General features: G+C 43.2%; 1 protein-coding gene across 1 annotated transcript in view; it reads right to left on the bottom strand.

Moving 5' to 3' along the window:
• CACHD1 (cache domain containing 1) overlaps positions 8,028-20,124 on the bottom strand; it is a 235,687-nt gene continuing 223,590 nt past the window's right edge. Inside the window, exons 24-27 of the mRNA XM_005678311.3 lie at positions 19,481-19,642; positions 18,051-18,128; positions 17,337-17,438; positions 8,028-9,780 (exon numbers count right to left, since the gene is read on the bottom strand). Of these exons, the coding sequence (XP_005678368.2) occupies positions 9,542-9,780; positions 17,337-17,438; positions 18,051-18,128; positions 19,481-19,642 (581 nt within the window). The 3' untranslated portion in view covers positions 8,028-9,541. The remainder of the gene's footprint in view (positions 9,781-17,336; positions 17,439-18,050; positions 18,129-19,480; positions 19,643-20,124) is intronic.

The following is a 20,124-nucleotide window of genomic DNA, read 5'->3' as shown; positions in this document are numbered from 1 at the left end:
GGGTTTTCAGGAGAGTGTACTGGACTGTAAACTGGTCCTGGGTAAAGGATTGCCAAGGAGCCCTGAAAGTCAAGAACATACCTTTGTCACAGGGCCAGGCTTCTTGTTACATAATTTTTTTTTTTTTTCCAAAAGCACAAGCGCCAAAGTAAGAACTCAGGCAGTAATCCTGGTGGGTATAGTGTTACATAAAACACTTTAATCAAGCAGCACCCAGAAATAGAATGGGAAGAGTGTGAAAGAAATACAAGAAGTCTTATGAGGATTTGAAAACCTTCCATATGTAAGCTCTTTCTTAAAGAAATGCTATTTAAAACTATACTGCATATTAGATAAGTTACTATTCATATAAATCAGCCAACAGGAATTACTTTTGCTCTTAGATATGTACTGGTGTCAAAAAATTATTGTGATAATATATAGGTATCATTTTAAAGGCCTGTCTACTAAAGAAGCTAAATGAAGTAAATCAGACAGAGAAAAACAAATACTGAAATAGTTTTTAAAAAGTCAAACTCACAGAAAGAAAGTAGAAAAATGGTTGCAACGGGCTGTTGGTAGAAGAAATAGAGAGGTTGGTAAAAGGATACAAACCTTCAGTTGTATGGTGAATAATGTCTGAGGGTCTAGTGGGTACCATGGTGACTATTTTGACCACAACAACTGAAATTTATTGAGTGAGTAGAATTTTAAGTGTTGTTACCTTCACCTGCCCTCACGAAAGACAAATACCTGAGGTGATGCAAGTTAGCTAAGGGGAAATCCTTTCACAATGAATATGTATATAAAATCACAAGATGCTCTCTTTAAATGTCTTACCATTTTATATGCCAATTATACCTCAGTAACTCTGCCAATACCACAGTTCAAAAGCATCAATTCTTCGGTGCTCAGCTTTCTTCACAGTCCAACTCACATCCATACATGACCACTGGAAAAACCATAGCCTTGACTAGACGGACCTTTGTTGGCAAAGTAATGTCTATGCTTTTGAATATGCTATCTAGGTTGGTCATAACTTTCCTTCCAAGGAGTGTCTTTTAATTTCATGGCTGCAATCACCATCTGCAGTGATTTTGGAGCCAAAAAAAAAAAAAGTCTGTCACTGTTTCCACTGTTTCCCCATCTGTTTCCCATGAAGTGATGGGACCAGATGCCATGATCTTCATTTTCTGAATGTTGAGCTTTAAGCCAATTTTTTCACTCTCCTCTTTCACTTTCATCAAGAGGCTTTTTGGTTCCTCTTCACTTTCTGCCATAAGGGTGGTGTCATCTGCATATCTGAGGTTATTGATATTTCTCCCGGCAATCTTGATTCCAGTTTGTGCTTCTTCCAGCCCGACTGCAAGGAGATCCAACCAGTTCATTCTAAAGGAGATCAGTCCTGGGTGTTCTTTGGAAGGAATGATGCTAAAGCTGAAATTCCAGTACTTTGGTCACCTCATACGAAGAGTTGACTAATTGGAAAAGACCCTGATGCTTGGGGGGATTAGGGGCAGGAGGAGAAGGGGATAACAGAGGATGAGATGGCTAGATGGCATCACCGACTAGATGGATGTGAGTCTGATAGACAAGGAGGCCTGGCGTGCTGCAATTCATGGGGTCGCAAAGAGTTGGACACAACTGAGAGACTGAACTGGACTGAAACCTGCCAATGTAGGAGACTTAAGAGATGCAGGTATGATCCCTGGGTCAGGAAGATTCTTGAGGAGGGCATGGCAACCCACTCCAGTATTCTTGCCTGGAGAATCCCATGGACAGAGAAGCCCAGTGGGCTACAGCGCATAGGGTTGCAAGGTGTTGGACACGACTGAAATGACTTAGCATGGCATACCTCCATAAAGCTGAAAGGGAAAAATAAAAACCACACACACATACACTCATGAAAAGCATGAACAAAAACATGTATTACATCAAGAAAGTCAGGTGTCTGGCCAGTAGACCAGTTGGCTGGAACATAGCAGAGGTATATGCAAGGGGTAGGCAGGATGAAACCTGTGTACAGGTCAAGAAGCAACAGTTATAACAGCCCATGGAACAGTGGACTGGTTCCAAATTGGGAAAGGAGTACATCAAGGCTGTATATTGTCATCCTGCTTATTTAGCTTATATGCAGAGTAAATCATGTGAGATGCTGGGCTGGATGAAGCACAGCTGGAATCGAGTTTGCTGTGAGAAATATCAATCACCTTAGATATGCAGATGACACCACCCTTATGGCAGAAAGTGAAGAGGAATTAAAGAGCCTCTTAATGGAGTGAAAGAGGAGAGTGAAAAAGCTGGCTTAAAACTCAACAATAAAAAACTAAGATCATGGCATCTGGTCCCATCACTTCATGCAAACAGATGGGGAAACAATGGAAACAGTGAGAGACTTTATTTTCTTGGACTCCAAATCACTGCAGATGGTGACTGCAGTCATGAAATTAAAAGACTCTTGCTCCTTGGAAGAAAAGCTATGACCAACCTGGACAATGTAGTAAAAAGCAGAGACATCACTTTGCTGACAAAGGTCTGTATAGTCAAAGTTACAGTTTTTCCAGTAGTCATGTATGGATGTGAGAGTTGGTCCACAAAGAAAGCTGAGCACTGAAAAATTGACGCTTTTGAACTGTGGTGTTGAAGACTCTTGAGAGTCCCTTGAACTGCAACGAGATCAAATCAGTCAATTCTGAAGGACATCAACCCTGAATATTCATTGGAAGGACTGATGCTGAACCTGAAGTTCCAATACTTTCACCACCTGATGTGAAAAGCCAACTCATTAGCAAAGATCCTGATGACGGGAAAGAGTGAAGGCAGGAGGAGAAGGGGATGACGGAGGACAAGATGGTTGGATGGCAGCACTGACTCAATGGACATGAGTTTGAGCATGCTCTGGGAGATGGTGAAGGACAGGGAAGCCTGGAGTGCTGCAGTCCCTGGGGTCGCAGAGTTGGACAGGACTGAACAACTGAACAATAACAAAGGCAGGATGAGGTTCTGAATATAAGCAGGATATGAACGATGGAGCACATTGCCAATAGAAGCCAGGAAAGAGCTAAGGTTGAAAGCTCTTAAATGGTGCTGACTGATCAGAACTAAAGCATATGAGTTAGCGCATGAGAACACCTTACCACAGTGACTGTCATGGGGCCAATGCTCCATGTGAGTCAAAGTCATCAGTAGTTACTCATTGGGAGTGTGTAGGATGAGCTTGACATCTCTAGCCTTCTCACACCCAGCATATAGAACACCCCTTACTCTCCTTCCAAAACTCCTGCTCCTGTCTCAACACAGAAAGTGATGATACCATTGTGTAGTAATTGTTCAACCAGGAACCCCTGTCTCATCCCTCTCCAGAACCAACCACCTCTGCCCCGTTTCTTCTTCCAAAATTATTTTCCACCACTTTGCTTTCCTTCATCTTTAACATCAACCTGCATTTCTCACCTAGACGTCTGTAATGGTTTCCTATCCAGATTTCCACTTCTGTTCCCTACCCCACAATAATTTTAAACTCAGGATGGTCTTCTCCAAATATAGACTAGATAGCCTTTTTCTCCCTAAAAGATCTTATTGACTTCCCACTTACTTCAGGTCTTCTCTTCCATGGCCAACAGGACCCTGCCTTCCTCTCTCTTCATTCTCATCGCATTCCACTTCCCCTTTTCTGGCCAGTGCCCTAGATATGATGCTCTCCCCTCTGCTGGAAATGTCAGCCTGCCCACTGTCTCCTTCCCCTGTTGTCTCACTCTTCCCCATTCTTAAGTAGCAGCTTCAACATCACCCTCTTAAAGGCTCCCCATGAGCATCTAATCTAAAGCTGATTTTCTCCCTGCCCATACTCTCCCTGATGGGTTGCTTTGTCCATCACCCTTCCTTAGCCTTTACAGCAAATAGCTATGTTTGAAATTCTACTCATACTTTTGTATTTTCTTGCTTAATGCTGATACTGACGCTCTCAGGTGCAGATATTATAAAGTCAACTCAAATGGTCTTATACAAAGGACCCAGAAGGAGGGTGGGATTCAGGTTAGATCATATCTTCCCTTATGTTGGAGGAATGCCTTATGTTGGATTGCGTTAGGTCTAAGCTTGACTCAATAAGTAGAATGAATTTGTAATGATTTGTAATGATTGCATTGGATTAGTAGGAAATCCAACCCACTGATTTAGGTCATTTCCTGCAGTCACGCTCACTGCTTCGCAATAGAGGAAGAGTGGGAGCTGGCCCCATTACCCACTGACAGCTCTAAGTTCACTGGGAAAGGGGATTGTTCTGTTTAATCCCTTCCTACGCCTAGGGCAGCACAGACGTGTGGCAGGAGTTCAGTGAATACTTGTTGAATGAATGAAAAATTGGAGAAGAGAGTCTAGGGAGCCAGGTTAGAGGCCAATGATTCAGAGGAGATATACAGATAGCTATAATAATAATATATAATATATACAATAATAATATATATAATCAGTCACAAAAAAAGGAAAAGAATGAAGGTGAATGATATTTTTTTGCTCAGACTCTGGATTTGGAGACTGACCAGATGTGAAATGAGAGGGAGATGAGGACATCCAAGAGGTTCTGAACGTGGGATCAGAGCCCCAGGCCTCCTTGCTCTCACTTCAATGCTGTACCTTCTCAAGCAAGTAATGAAAAGGGGGTTGAGGACAGAACATTCTCAAATAGGGTAGCTACTGCCCACAAAGGGGTGAAAACAGAGTCTTGGTGGAGTAAAAGGAATCAGAATTACAACGGCTTGCAGCCCTCCAAAGCTATGCCATATCTTACCCTGTGGTATTTCATTTCTCTTGTTAGGGTGAATTTTAATTAAATAAAAATTTCTTTTTAGGAGAGTTGCAATAATGAATTTTTTAAAAGTTATGTTTGGCTTCCCTGGTGGTCCACTGACTAAGACTCCATGCTCCCAATGCAGGGGCCTAGGTTTGATCCCTGATCAGGGGAACTAGATCCCACATGCCACAAAGAAGAGTTTGCATGTTACAATTAAAAATTTCACAGGCTGCAACAACAACAACAACAAAATTCTGCATGCTACAGTGAAGATTCTGCATGCCACAATTAAGACCTGACACAGCCAAATAAATAAATATTTTTTAAAAAGAAATACACAAATGCTGAAGAGCTTCCATCAACACAGTCATTCAAAAAAAAAAAAAAAGGTTAAGAAACACTGAATTAAGGGAAGAAGAAGCCTTAATTTGTAATTTAGGACTGAACAGAGAGGTTGGAGGAAAACCAGAATAATCTCATGTGTCTATATATCTACATATATTGATACACACACACGTTGGCTATTAAACAGATCATCTTATATAGTTATAAGTAATAGCCACAGAGATATGCTTTTCAACTAGTTTACTGAAAGATTAGAAAAAAATTCTGAATACAGCATTGATTTCAGTCAGGAATATTGCCACTTCTCTGTTCACAGAGGACAAAGATGACCCTAGGCTGTTCTGTTTGATTTTTCTAAGCATAAATGTATTCTAAAAAGTGTAATCATTACAGCAGGCCATCGCCATAGAGAAACGAGCTTAAGTGATCTTCCACGACTTCCCACATACTAGTCACTCTAACAGGCAAAGTAAACCTGTCAGAGTAAACTGCACAGTCTTTCAAATGAAAATATAAATAAGGTTTAGTTGAACATCCAAATTCTATCAAGAAGTAGAGGGAGAAAAACTGCCACGCATTCCCCAAAGTAAATGTATCCAAAAAGCAGATGAATGTCTGCCGCAAGAATGAGTATGAGTCTGAACAGTGTTTTGTTGGGACCACAAATACGAAATTCCTTGTCTAGCTGTGTAAAGTAACCTGGAACACCCTTAGCTCTCGGTACTTGTCTGCACTGACAGGCAAGGTTAGCTACAGATGGTAAGAGGCCTTTGTGAATGAGAGGCATTGATGGGATCCCCCCATTTCCCAGATGTCAGGAGAGACTTAACAAGCAACATAACAACCCACAGAATGGGAGAAACTATTTGCAAATGAAGCAGCTGAGAAGGGATTAATATCCAAAATATACAAATAGTTCATGAAGCTCAGTATCAAAAAGACAAACATAATCAAAAAATGGGTGGAAGATCTAAACACACATTTCTCCAAAGAAGACATACAGATGGCCAAGAGGCACAGGAGAAAATGCTTGACATCACTCATTAGTAGAGAAATTAAAATCAAAACTCCAGTGAGGACTTCCCTGGTGATGCAGTGGATAAGAATCTATCTGCCAGTGCAAGTTGGATTCCTGGTCTGGGAAGATCTCCATGCCATGCAGCAGCGAAATCCATGAGCCACGACTGCTGAGCCTGAGTGCTGCACGACTGACGCCTGTGCTCCTAGTCTGTGCTCGGCAGCAAGCCACCATGAGGAGCCTGGGCACCGCAACGGGAGAAAGCCCGTGTGCAGCCATGAGGACCAGCACAGCCCACAACACAAAAGCGAAACCACAGCGACAATGAGGTTATCGCCTCATATAGGTCACAGTGGCTACCACCAAAAAATCTACCAACAGTAAGTGCTGGAGAGGGTATGGAGAAAATGGAGCCCTCGTACACTGCTGGTGGGAATGTAAAGTGGTACGCCACTGTGGAGAACAGTATGGAGGTTCCTTAACAAACTAAAAATAGAGCTACCATATGATCCAGCAATCCCACTCCTGGGCATATATATGGATAAAACCATAATTCAAAAAGATAATACACCTTAATGTTCATTGCAGCACTATTTACAATAGCCAGGACGTGGGAGCAATACAACATCCATTGATGGGGGAACGGATAAAGATGGGGTACATATACACAGTGGAATGTTACTCAGCCATAAAAAGAATGCAATAATGCCATTTACAGCAACGTGGGTGGGCTTAGGGAGTGCCATGCTGGGTGAAGTAAGACAGAGGAAGACGAATGTATGATATTGCTTATATGTGGAACCTAAGAAAAAAGTGGTACACGTGAACCTATTTGCAGAATAGAATCACAGAAGTAGAAAACAAACTTACGGTTACCAAAGGGGAAAGTGAGGAGGAGGGATAAGCTGGGAGACTGCAATTGATACATACACACTCGCTATGTAAACTAATGAGAACCTATATAGCACAGGGACCTCTACTCAGTACCCTGTAATGGCCTATATGGGAACAGAATCAAGAACGTTGAGTGTGTGTGGTGTGTATCTGATTCACTTTGCTGTACAACAGAAACACAAAAAAACAAAGCAAAACAGACAAAAAATAAGCAATATAATCTGGGCACAGGGGCCAATATTGATTGCCTCGATTAAAAGTTTCCCAAACCATATATTTCCTTTTAAATAACAACGAAAATGCAAACAAGAAATATTTAAACATTATATGCAGTACTTGAGAAGATAAAAGGTAACTTAGAAGATCAAGAGTTCAGCCCAAACCTCACAAATCTGTATGTCATATATCCTAGGAACTGCAAATCTCAGCTGTGTTCTTGTTGAAGAATAAGCATGCAATTACTTTCCCCAAAAGCTCATGATGGGGAGAGAGTCTTATCACAAAAGACTCACACAATACATTTTCTCATTGTCTTTGAGTAGGCTGTCCATATCTTATTTTTTAAGCTCTAAGTTTTGTGATTGTTTTCTTGAAAACAACCAAGTTCCCCCTCCATCAAGGGGTCATAACACAAATGTTCTCAACTTGAGAAAAGACCCCAGTGTTCCACAGAAAGGTTTAAAATTCTGGGAAGACAGGTCAGTCATTCATTCCTCAGAAATGTGAGAGGAGCCATCTATTTATTATTAATGACACAAATTTAGATGCTCAGGGAGGGGGAGCTAAGTTCCACGCATTTTATTTGCTTTTGATTTTAACCCATTAGCGTCTTAAATTTCTTTGCATATTCAAGATGGTTCGGAAGGCTCTGAAGTTGACTGCGGCATTGAAAGGAGTCCTCCTTTCAGTTTGGCAACTGATCTGCTAGGTTAAAGTGAATGTAATTTGCCCTTAGGCGTGAGCAGTGGTCCATTAAGAAATCACTATAGTCACTAAAACTGTCCATTCATACAGTTTATTTCACTAGGCTGCAATTTTATACACAGTATGAAGAGGTTTCCTGATAGCACACATATAGTTTACTTTCTGTACTGCTGAAGAACCAATTTTTTTTTTTTTACATTATATCGTAACACCCTATCATTAAAACATTATTCAGTAAATTTTTTTCCAACTACATATAAACGGAGATTTACCACACACGGTGCAAGAATGTCTTTATAACATATCTGGATCACAGAATGTGAATCTAAAATACATCACTATAATTAGAACACTGCTTTAAAATGACAATGCCCCATGTTATATCAGCCAGATTTGATGAACCCCTGTGTACATCACAAAGCAGTTGTGGATATCCACAAACATAGGTGGACATCTTCTTGGGTGACTGGCAGCAGCTTTTAACTATGATTTCAAAAGAAATCTTTGTTTAAGAATGAAAATTCTGAATTTGAAAAACTTTTTTTATGTGTTCAATATTCTCAGAATCAAAATGGGACATTTAAAAATTTATAGTCTTTAAAACAAGGAGAATAAATCCAACCCTCCTTTAGCTGAAAGGCTGGCATTGTAATATTAGGTTTCGTAGAAACCTAAGGAAAGAACTGTATGGGAAGTGGAAATGAGTTAAAAAGAAACATACAATTTTTCTGAATGCTTCCTGGAGTGCCCCTCCCCACCTCTGTCAAACAGATAAAGAATGCTGCTTTGCAAATCAAGATGTATTTCCATGACATAATGTTCTAAAGAAAATGTATGTAAACAAGTCAGAGAGAAAGATTTCTTCATTTTCCCATTTTTTTTTTTTTGGTGGAGTGAGGCAGTGGGATGGTATCCGTTAAATAAGAACTAGACCTTCTTAACCAAAAAACCACTTTAATACACACAAAACAGCTAGGGATAATCGCTGAAAATTTCTTATGTGTTTCCTTTTCTTTCTCCCAAAGTTTGAGAATGTTTTAAAAGTTCAATAAATAGTAGAAAAATAATCCTTTACTTAGAAATTTTGAGATGCATCATTTAGAGCTTAGGATGAGTTCCGTACAGCAAGTGTGGCATCTAGGTACCGCTAAGAAACCAGGTGAAATCTTCAAAGACACACTTCTCTCTGCCTCTGCCACATTCTCAGTCTCCAGAGGAGCAGACCTCTCTTTTCTTCCAGTTAAGGAGAGCAGAATGTTTCTGGCTCCTCGGAACATTCCTCTGGCTCAGCTTAACCAAGGTTCCCAATGTTTCATTTATAGGTTCCAGCTCTGTGTAGAGGTTTGCGTCTGTTCATTCTGTTGGTGTTATGGCAGGTTCATTAATCAGACTTCTTTTCCCTCCATTTCACAACCGGCCTCGCTTCTTGTTGCGGCTGTTTCACTTGTTAGGAAACCTGTTAACAGGCAGGAAGATGAGTTCGATGACTCCGGACAAAGCACGGATACAAATGGATTTGACGCTGGCTCTCCTTCCCTCCAGAACATTCTGCAGCTCCCAGATCCGGCCTCCGCATGGAGGCGAGGGGGCTAGCATTCCGCGTCGACCGTGTGTACCGTCACGGCCGCCTGCAGGTGGTGGCTGTGGTGCAGCGTCGGGTGGTGCAGGCGGTACTGGTGGAACTTGTGGCTCAGGAGGGCGGCGGTCTGGGGCGGGGTGTCCAGCTCCAAGTCCTCGTCGTGGTTCCCCACGTCCACCCCGGCCGACAAGGGGTCACTGGTGCACGGAGGGTTTTCACTGTCTTCCTGTGGGCTCATGGTGCTGTAGCCTAGAAAATGAACACAACACACAGGCCGCTGAGAGTTCCCAGAGGCAGCGAGGAGCTGTCACGGCACATTTCCGCGGGCCCTGGGAGGCGCCTGCTTTTGGACTAGTAAGTGCCAAATGTTTGCAGGCTGCCAGCAGACCTGGAAGTGACTTACTTTTAAAGAGATCTTTCCTTAGCTGTTGTCTTTAAGCAGTTACACAATAAGTACATGATCATTTAAAACAATATAAACAAGAACCCTTTCCCCAAATCCCCTAAACCAACAAAACGAAACTGAAAATCATCCCAGTTTTTTCTGATCCACAGATCCCCACTATTGACATTTGGGGAAACAACCTTCTACACTTTTCCCTGAGATAAGACTATTATTTTTTATTTGAGAGAGAGAGAGAGAGAGGAAAAAAAAAAGGCAGCATCAAAATGCCTGAATGTGATACCACAGTAAGAACAAAGACAGCTGCCACCATAACACCCCTGGTGTCATGTAATTTCTACACACCAACGAGGCATGTATTTTCAAATCCACTTTACAGGTGAGGGAAATGACAGTCAGAGAGGTTAATGAACTTGCCTGAGTTTCAGTCCCTAACAAAATACTAACTCCACAGACACCCACAGATACTAGCAAAGAATCAGGTATTCTTTGTGTAAGCTGGTTCACTGTATTTAAAGATTAATTTCTCTTGGCATTCTAAGTAATACATGTTTCAAAAGAAATTGCCCTTGCTGATCAAAGGATTCCATTCTAAGAACCTTGGCATGTTTTTAAATATTGCAAAAAAAAAAAAAACAAACCCCTTCAAGAATTTTGAGAAGTGACAGCTCGTTAATATTTCCGCTGCATCTGCAGTTAGCATCAATCAACACTCACCCGTGGGCAGTGCTAGTCACATCCGTGGCTGCAAAATTGACGTGCTTGCATACAGCCAAGCAGGAATAGTTTGTGGTTGAAAATGTTATGTTTTGTGTGAAAATGAGAAAGGCAGTTCTCAGTCCTCAATGAAATGTTCAAACGACAGAATTCTTTCAGTCCAACCAACAAATATTTACTGGGCATCTACGTTGTATAAGACACTGTGCTGGGCACTGTAGGAGACCTGGAGATGAAAACTGATCCCTGAACAAGGAGTTCATTTGCTAGTGCTCGAGAAATAAGACAAGTACAAGCATAGCTCAATCCAATTATTCATGTATCAAAGACCCTCAGGAGGCTGAAAGGAAGGACTATGAAACTGAATAAGAGATATCTATTTTCTTTAAGGATTTCACCACCGAGTAAGAGATGGGTATGTACAAAATTAGGCTTACTCTACTGAAGATCATGGTAAGTGTTCTAATGGAGGTTTAATTGAAACCCAGCATGTGCTCAGTTACATCTGACTCTTTTGCGACCCCATGGACTGTAGCCCACCAACCTCCTCTGTCCGTGGGATTCTCTAGGCAAGAATACTGGAGTGGGTTGCTATTCTCTCCTCCAGGGGATCTTTCAGATCCAGGGATTGAATCTGCATCTCCTGCATTGCAGGCAGATTCTTAACCACTGAGCCACCAGGGAAGCCCATTGAACAAGGAATCGCTAACTCTGGCTGGGGGGCTGGGAAAGTTTCAGCGAAGAACTCAGATTTCAATCGGGCTGTAATGGATGAGTAGGAGTTTGGTGAAGTGGATAGGAGCACAGGAACAGAAGGGCATGGCCAAGAGGACCCGGGGCCATTCCTATACCATGCGGCTATGATGAGTGCTAGCAGGTACTACAGGAGGGACTTAAGTTTACAAGGTTTTGAGCAGATCAGAAAAATAGCACAGTCATTTTTATATTTTAAAAGCAGAGTTATGGTGGAAATTTGGAGGTTGACTAGAAAGGGGAGAGAGAGGGAGGCAGTTAAGAGGTTATTGCCACAGCCTGGGTAGAGATGTTGAATTAAAAGTATGGGATTGGACAGACATCTCTGGGGTGGAAAAATAATAGAAGTTCATCAGAAATTTGATGTGGGGGACTTGGTGGTGGCGGGACAGCAACCTACTGTCAGGATGATGGGAGAGGGAGACTTCAAGATCCCGAGTCTTGGGGAAGGAAACGAATTTTCTTTTTGCACATCTTGGTTTTCAGCATCTGTGAGTAACATATGTAGAGATACCCAGCCAGAAAAACAAATCAGGGCAGGAGAAGGCGAGTTTGTTGCCATGTGCCCATGATTACTGAGTGCTCTCTTGGTGCTGATGCCAGGCTAGGGGCTCCACAGAAAAAGGGGTAAGGTGAGGTTCCAACTCCCAAGAAGGCCACAGTCAAGAAGGGGAAATACAGGTACCAAACCAGAGGTACCCCAAAGAAATACCAATGCTGATGAACTTGACTTAGGATCCTGGAGGAAGTGACATTCAAAGTGACCCTCATGGGAGAGAGGGGTTCCTGAGATAAAGAAAGGGGTGGAAAGTATTACAGGCAGGGAGATGAGCATATGCAGAGATGGAACAGACAGAAAGGCTCTGTGGATGTGAGGAACGGGGAAGAGCTTCGTGTGCGAGAGAAGGAGTGTGAGATGAATCTGGACAGGCAGGCTGAGACCAGATCAGGAAGGGTGGTCAAAGAGCTGGGGGGAAGGTGGATGGCAGTGACATAATGTGTGTTTTAAGATGATCCCTTGTGGCAATGAGGAGGTTGGATGGAAGGAAGGAGGGCTCCGAGGCTCAGAGTTCAGGAGGCTGAGCACTGGCCCGAGGAGATGGCAGGGCCCTGAAGAGAAACATTAGCTGTGTTTCAGGGGAGCAATCTGCTGTTCAAGTGCAGGGCAGGGCAGCCTCTGGTGACCACATGGACTTTCTGGCACCCAAGAGGGTTAACATCCTCAAGGTTATTAGGTTCAGATGCTGGGGGAATGGAGATGCTTTCTCCCAAGATGAAAAGATCAGGAGCCAGAATGAACCCCTCAGCTTCAGTATTGCTAAGTCTAGAATGCAGTGTAGGCTTTAAAGCCTCAGTTACGAATGTTCTACATGTAAGAGACCAAAGTACTAGAAAATACATTTCAGCAAAATCTCAGTGTCTGTGTTGATTATTCTTGGCCAACCTTTAGTGCTAGGCTGTCTTTATCTTGCCTCCAAATACCTCCTGGAAGCCTTCCTGTCTCGCTCATTTACAGGCATCCATTGTAATGATAGTTGATTTCCACATTCGTGGTGTAAAATTCATAGTGGTCCCTCTGCGCCTGCCTTGCCCTCCCCTACTTCCCTCATCCCTGTGCTTCATGTTCCATTTGAAGGTCTTTTCTGGGAAACCTTCCCAACCACCACCCACCCCACCCAGTCATACCAACCCACAGGAGTTCTGGTGGCCCTTCTGTGATGTCAAATGGTATTCTCTGCAATCCCTAGCTTAGATTTACCATATTACAAAAATTATAGGACTGTCTTGTCTATTAGAAAACTCTTAAAGTACAAGGGCTTAGGCCTCACATAAAGCAGGTGTTTAACTAAAAAAATAAAAATCACATAAATTTTCAGTCATCTTTGGTTTTGCCTGGTGTGACATTTACCAGTCTCGTCTAATAATAAAGGCATCCTAGGATTCATTAGGCCCTGCATGAAGCTCTGAACCCGGCTGGTCACAGACGGTGACGGTACAGGCAATTTGGGGGCATCAGCATTTTCTGATCAGAACCCCAGCAGAGATCCTTCCAGAGGGAACCACTCACTCTGGAGCAATCTTGTTTTCTTTGCTCAGTAGGACACTATTGCTCAACCCCTCTGTAACTTAGGCTTTCTCTTATCTCAATACTTAATGGAAATCTGGAGGGAGGGAGTTGTGGAGAAGCAGGAGGAAGCCAAACACATGCTCTCACTTAGCAAATTAATTGAGTGTTTACTCAGCACCAGGCAGTTCTGTGCAGTGCTGGGAACAGTGAAGCATAAGACAGACGCGGTCTCTGACTCATGGAGGAGGCAGCGCTATTTAAAACACAGAGGATATATACAAATAACTTTCAAAGAAAGATTTCTTTACTATCCAAAGGCATATGTAGAGAAATTCTTGCAAAGATTTTTTTCAAGGGAAAACAGGCTTTAGGAAGGAGGCCAGGCATCACTCAGGAATAAAAGAGCCAAATTAGGCTTTTGCTCTTTGGTTTTCTGCTAATATATTTATCCCCTGGTTCTTAAAGAAAGCTCTCTTGATGTCAAGGGATGTTAGGTCCCTCTGGGGACTCACTCACCACCTTGTGGTCACAGAGAGTAACTGCAGGAGAATAACTGCACCCCCTAGACTGAGCGACTTCACTCTCACTTTTCACTTTCCTGCATTGGAGAAGGAAATGGCAGCCCACTCCAGTGTTCTTGCCAGGAGAATCCCAGGGACGGGAGAGCCTGGTGGGCTGCTGTCTATGGGGTCGCACAGAGTTGGACACGACTGAAGCGATTTAGCAGCAGCAGCAGCAGAAAATAGCTTTGCTGTGTACTAGGTATTTTTCGACCAAATTTTCAAGGTTCAGCATTAGCCTTTCAAGTCTTTTGGCATTTACTCCACAAGGAGAAAATTTCTCTTTTATGAAGAAAAAAATATTGCTTAATACACATTTGAGTAATGCTTCTAATTAATGGTAACTAAAGTACAGATTCACAAGAAATAAATACATACTGTTGGTTTTTAACTTAAAAAATAAGCCAGTTGATGGTTAGATAGAATGCGATATTTTCAAGAGAAATAATGGGCAAAGCAGAGTATAAGAGTTAATAGTTGAGTGCTGGAGAAAATCATGCTAAGTGGTGTTAGAATATTGACTAAAATTCTTCAACTTTTCAAAACCATTCTTATTTTGAGCATTTAAGATAAAAATTAAAATAATACTCCTTTAAAATACAAAACTTTGTTTGCTACATGAAAGATTTCTAGTTAAAAATGCAGCCTGGAGTCTCCAAGTGTAGCTTGACAGCATTTAGTTTTAATTCTAGGAATATCACCACTCTGAACCACACCCGGAAAGTCTTGTCTGTTCAATATTTATATATTTTATTCTTTTGAGGGTTGATTTTGTGCCTCAGACCCGAAGACTCGTGTGTAAATAAGCTCACTGGGCACCAAAGAACCAGGGCATGACCAGTTCAAGGGTGAGTACCAGTGTCCCCTCACCTCCCTGCCCTGGGTCTCACAGGATTTACTTGCAGATAAAAGTGAACTCTGTTCCCATCTTCTTCTTTGTTCCACTTTTTTAAGGGAACTGTTATATTCAGCCTTTTTTCAATCTTGTGAATACATGCATGTATTTGTAGTTTCTTGCTGGATTATCAATTCTTTGAGCGCAGAGTAGGTGTGGGGTGAGGAGGTCGGGCTCTGAGCTCATGCCTGGCTATGTGTTATCTCACTTCATCCTCATGACAACCTTACCAGAGGGTAGTTTCTAATCCCCTTTTAATTATTAGGAATCTGAGGTCTAAGTAGTTTCCCTGAGGTCTCACCATTTGGAAAGACAGGGAGAAGTGGGATTCCACGTGAGTTCTGCTTGACCTAGCGTATATAAGCTGTTCTGTACCAGGCTGCCTGGCAGAAATAAGACCACCCCTTTCCCACCTCGCTCCTCCCTGCCAAGCAAACAGCAGATGCCTGATACATTCACCAAACAGAACACCTGCACGAGTGTCACACGCCACAGAACCACTATTAGTGGACCAGATTTCTGAGTTAATGTGCTCCTACGGCTTATCCTCTAGGCACCACGGGGACGTCAGCTTGACATCACTACTTAAAGTGACCCGCCATATATATAGGCTCAGGGATATGACAGCAGTTGGTTAAATGCTGCTGATTTTGTGGTGTATTAGGAATTACCCGGAATGTCAGTGTCTTCCACTCCTTTTGGTGTTGTATTCTGTCTGCAGGAGAAACTATTTTTCATTCCTTGGGGATAACGGGATCCAATTATTGTGAAAAGTGAAAGAAGGAAGCCCTTAGCTAGGTTCCTTGGCTTTTAGATACTGACACTGCACTGTGCCTTTTATCTCAACCCTTGCTTCATGTGCCATTTTACTAAGACAATGGGAGGGCTAATGCAGCACTGCAAATGTCATTCAGAATTCCAGTTTTGCACTTAAGTGGTTTCTACCAGCAAGGGCGGTGAGGGGGTGGGTGGAGAGAAAGAGAGGGATGGGGAGAGGAAAGGAGGGTGGAGGGAGGGAAGGCGATAGAGACACAGCGGGAATGAGAGGGGGAGAGGAGAGACAGAAAGGACTCAGTATTTCTGCTGAATAAGAAATTCTTTCTGTTGAACTTTAGTAGCCTCAAACCTATTTTATTATTCAAAGGAGAAGCACAGAACTGCCTGGCAGAATGAAATTTATGCAGGTTCAAAGGTTTTTCTGGAAAAAAGGCAGAAAGTCAAAGAGGCTGAGAAATTTAAGTTCTGCTTTGACTCTCCATAGAAACCTGAAGGTTCTATTTAGTTAGTGGGAACAATGTCATTCAGAGTCCAAATTAAGAGTCCCTGGTTTACAAATCAGAGCTCTGGCTTCTCCAGTTTTCCAAAGGGATTCAGAAGACCTGGCTGTCGTGCAAAAGGCAGCATTGGTTGCTCTAGCGAATATCCCCTTCTGCATTTTTTAGCACAGGTGTGGAAGCACACTGCTTGAAGACTTTGTTTTCAGGGTAGATGTGGAGAAGGCAGAATGAAAAAAGCACAAATGCATTATTTATGCATTTATAAAAAGACCTGATTCTGGGAAGAAAAGAAAGATTTCTGGAAAATTGAACAGGTATGTAAGAAAACAAAAAGACCTGACAATTACAGGAAAGGATCTACACGTTCATTTTTGTGGAATGGTGACAGAACTGCCTAGACAGGAGGACACAGCTGTTGTTCTCCATGACAACAAGCCACAGGGACACTGGGAAGGTGAGATGGCACACGGGGGGCATGCCATTAGTACCGCCATGGACCTAGCACTCAGGGTCTCTTTCACAACCCAGCGCCTGTCCTTCCTGAGCATCCAAGGGGCACTATAGGCACCTCCGTGACTTTGTACACACTAGCCCCTTTGCCTCCAATAGCCTTCACCTCTCACTTTTCTTTAATCATCCTTCAAGGCCCAGGGTAAGTGTTGTCTCTGGTAAAGCCTTCCCAGGGCTGGGGGATGCCAGATGACAGTGCGGACTCTCGCCAGGTCCCGAAAGTAGGTGGCCGAGAGAGCTCTTCACAATCCTGCTGTGTGCCAACAAGCCTCACGGGGCAGTTGGATCTAAGAAGATGCTGACTCACTGAGAACCAAGTCGGGTGGTAAGCAGGTACCACTGAAATAATCTGAACCCTTATTCATGGAGAAAACCCAGGGGGTTATCTGTGTGCCCAGAGGTTATCCGACGTATGATGACGTATCTGGGAATGCTGAGCCATAAGCCAAAATCTCTTCAGGGCTCTTGCAAAGGTGACATGTTAGAACGTGTCTTTTTGGAAAACTATGTCAAAATAATTTACTTGAGCACAGAGTAGGACAGAGGAAAGGGTGGGTGTGAGCACTAGCCCATGAGTACATCAGGGTCCTCAGGGCCTCAAGGGCAGGATGCCAGATCTTACCATGATCACTTTCTGTTCCTGAGCGACCCCAGTAGCGACGCCTCCTTTCTGGACTGTGCGCATGACGCTCGATGACTGCGGCTATAAATCGAGTATTGCTGACTGTGGAAGGCAAGGATAGTTAGTCACACTTAGGCCAGTATCTTTGCTGTATTAAGCACATCTGCTCTACGCAGGCTCTTTCACATGAAAGGGGTTGTTATTTGTTAGAGAACTAGAATGAGTAATTTTTTAAAAATTCTGAGGATTAGGGAAGTTGCTTTTAGGACTGGGGCAGGAGGAGGTCCCTAATTACATATCTTCAACATGCATCAAGACGATACACCTTCCATATGGTTGCAGGCCAAAGCATCTCGCCACAAATGGAGCTCTCTTTTGATAAAGAAGTGTTCTTTTTGTTCTCCTGGGTTGTATACATTAGTTAAGGGATTTAAAATATGCATACCTGATGACTCCCTTTCTAAAATGCTATACTGGAAAGTAATGAGGAGGAGAGAGAAAGGGAAGCGTAAGGGGTTTCAGGTCAAATGTCCTTAATGCTACAAAGAACACTCTGAATTCTTTGGAGATTTCCTAAAACAAAGCAAAGACTTTTGCTTCCTCCTAACAAAAATGGGGGATAAAAAGAATCCTGTCGTGTGAAAGCATCTGAAATTTTAACACAAGAGAGCCTCCCGCTGGCGCGTCTGGGACGGAGACGGCGCGGCCACTCACTGATGCCTCTGTCCTCGGGGCCATCGTCGTCCCTTTCATCTCTGTCGTTCTCCAGGTTGGACATGCGCACCGACATCTCTACCCATCGTTAGAAAGAGAGACACAGGACTATTTAATCAAACAACATCACCCACATTAATACCCGCAGAGGGCTCATCTGATGGCTGGGTGACAGCATTCCATCAAGAGTGAACTGAGGCCTTATCTCATTTTTTTTTTAAAGGAGGAGGGAGCAGGAATCCGAAGAGGGAGAACAAGAGGTGAATAATCCAGAGGGGCACCTGAGATTGATTTCTGGAGACAGAGGAGAAAAGAAGTTGATTGAGGCTAACAAGTCTTTCATCCTCTCCTGCACCAGCTCAGTGGACGCGAGTTTGAGCAAACTCTGGGAGAGAGTGAAGGACAGGGAAGCCTCGTGTGCTGCAGTCCATGGGCTCACAAAGAGTCGTATACATCTTAGTGACTGAACAAGTACCTGAAACTGAGGTAAGGGGCCTAAAACCATGGCTGGCTGCGCTGATAAAATGGTGCCACAGAATCTAGAAGCCAAGCCGCAGGTAACACTGGATGGCTATCATCCTCGGTCGAATCAAATCTTACCAAGAGGAAAGAGCTTTGTGGTCAGCTGTTATTAAATCAGACAACATGATCCCATGGTCCCCCAACAGGACTGTGACCACAGAGAACTATCCCAACATCAGCTAATCGCGACTGCTACCAGGCTCCTGACCAAGTCCAGGAAAAACGACAAGTGAGCCTTATCTCCAAAACTCAGGGTGATATACCCTGAAGGACTTTTACGAGGATAGAGATAGTCATTTGCAAGCTTGCAAATGAGCACAGATACCACATTTAACCCTTGATATGGAAGCCATAATTACTAATTACTCATCTTGTCAAGTTCTTATCCAGGTTGGACAGTTCTTAGTCTAAGAACTGTGATCATCACTTTGAATGTGTGTTCATTCACACATATAATAATGGCTACAATAGAACAGACTCATGTTCTTGCCAGTAGTGGCCTGGGCTATCTTTGGTCTGTCCATCTTTTTTGGAACAGCAAAGACACTACATCTGAGCTTAGCGAAGAACAAAAGTTCCCACTAAGCCTCCCAACTCCCTTCTTCTGGCTTCTTCCAGAGTCAGGCTAAGATGGGCTAAGGAGCCATGTAAGGATAGACAGAATCTAGGGATTTTCTGGAGAATCGAATGGGGCTTGCAGGATTCAGGCCCTAAAGAATGAGCTGTGAGCTAAAGGAGAGAAGCAGGCTTTCGGGGACTTCTGAATCTATTCCACAGAAGCAGAAAATATAGTGCTATTCTTAGAGTTGCTTAAAGGCTTACAACTAGTCACTGTCCTTCTAGCCTGGGGACAACCCTGGGGAGCCTGCTGCTTCCTGGAGGAGCTCTGGGGTTCATTTCAAGCTCACCTTGGGCAGCAAGAGGAGACATATGCTGATGACTCCGGCGGTGAATCTGATGGCGGTATGCGTACACGGCCAGGACTAGGACCATGATGCAGCCCATAATGCCTCCAGCCACCGGGCCCACGGGGGCACTTTTGATCATGTTCAATGTGACCACTTCATCACCTTCATTAAAATAAACAGACAGACAGCCCTTGTAAAGATTTCCCAAGTGTAGTAGTAGATGGGGATGGGGGTGAGATGGAAAGAATCTAGTGGGAAGGGGTTGAGTGAAGATATGTAAGACCAGATGCTTTAAGCCTTGAATTTCATGAAGAAGACGCACCAGGATGGAAGAATAGGGCTTCCTTGCATTTCTGGTTCTCAAATTAAGTGCTGGTTGCTTGGCGGAGCAATACAGTTGGCAAGGACTGGTAAAGTAAGAGAATCACTTAGACATGCAGTCTAAGGGCCCAGCTCTGGGGTGTGGGCTCCTCTTAGTACAGAGGTGAGGGAGGGTGACATGCGCCTCTCAGCAGATATTTACTGGACCTGGTGTCATTTATTTCAGTGGATCTGTTATGTTACCTCCAAAAAGGATCCCGTTTCAAAGTTTATGGGCTCCCTTTAAAATACTATTTGCACTTTCCAGGCAGGAAACTGCAGGT

Source organism: Capra hircus, chromosome 3 (genome assembly GCF_001704415.2).
Source record: "Capra hircus breed San Clemente chromosome 3, ASM170441v1, whole genome shotgun sequence".
In the NCBI taxonomy this organism is placed as follows: domain Eukaryota; kingdom Metazoa; phylum Chordata; class Mammalia; order Artiodactyla; family Bovidae; genus Capra; species Capra hircus.
The sequence above is the reverse complement of the archived record's forward strand: the minus strand, read 5'-3'. Positions and strand labels throughout refer to the sequence as shown.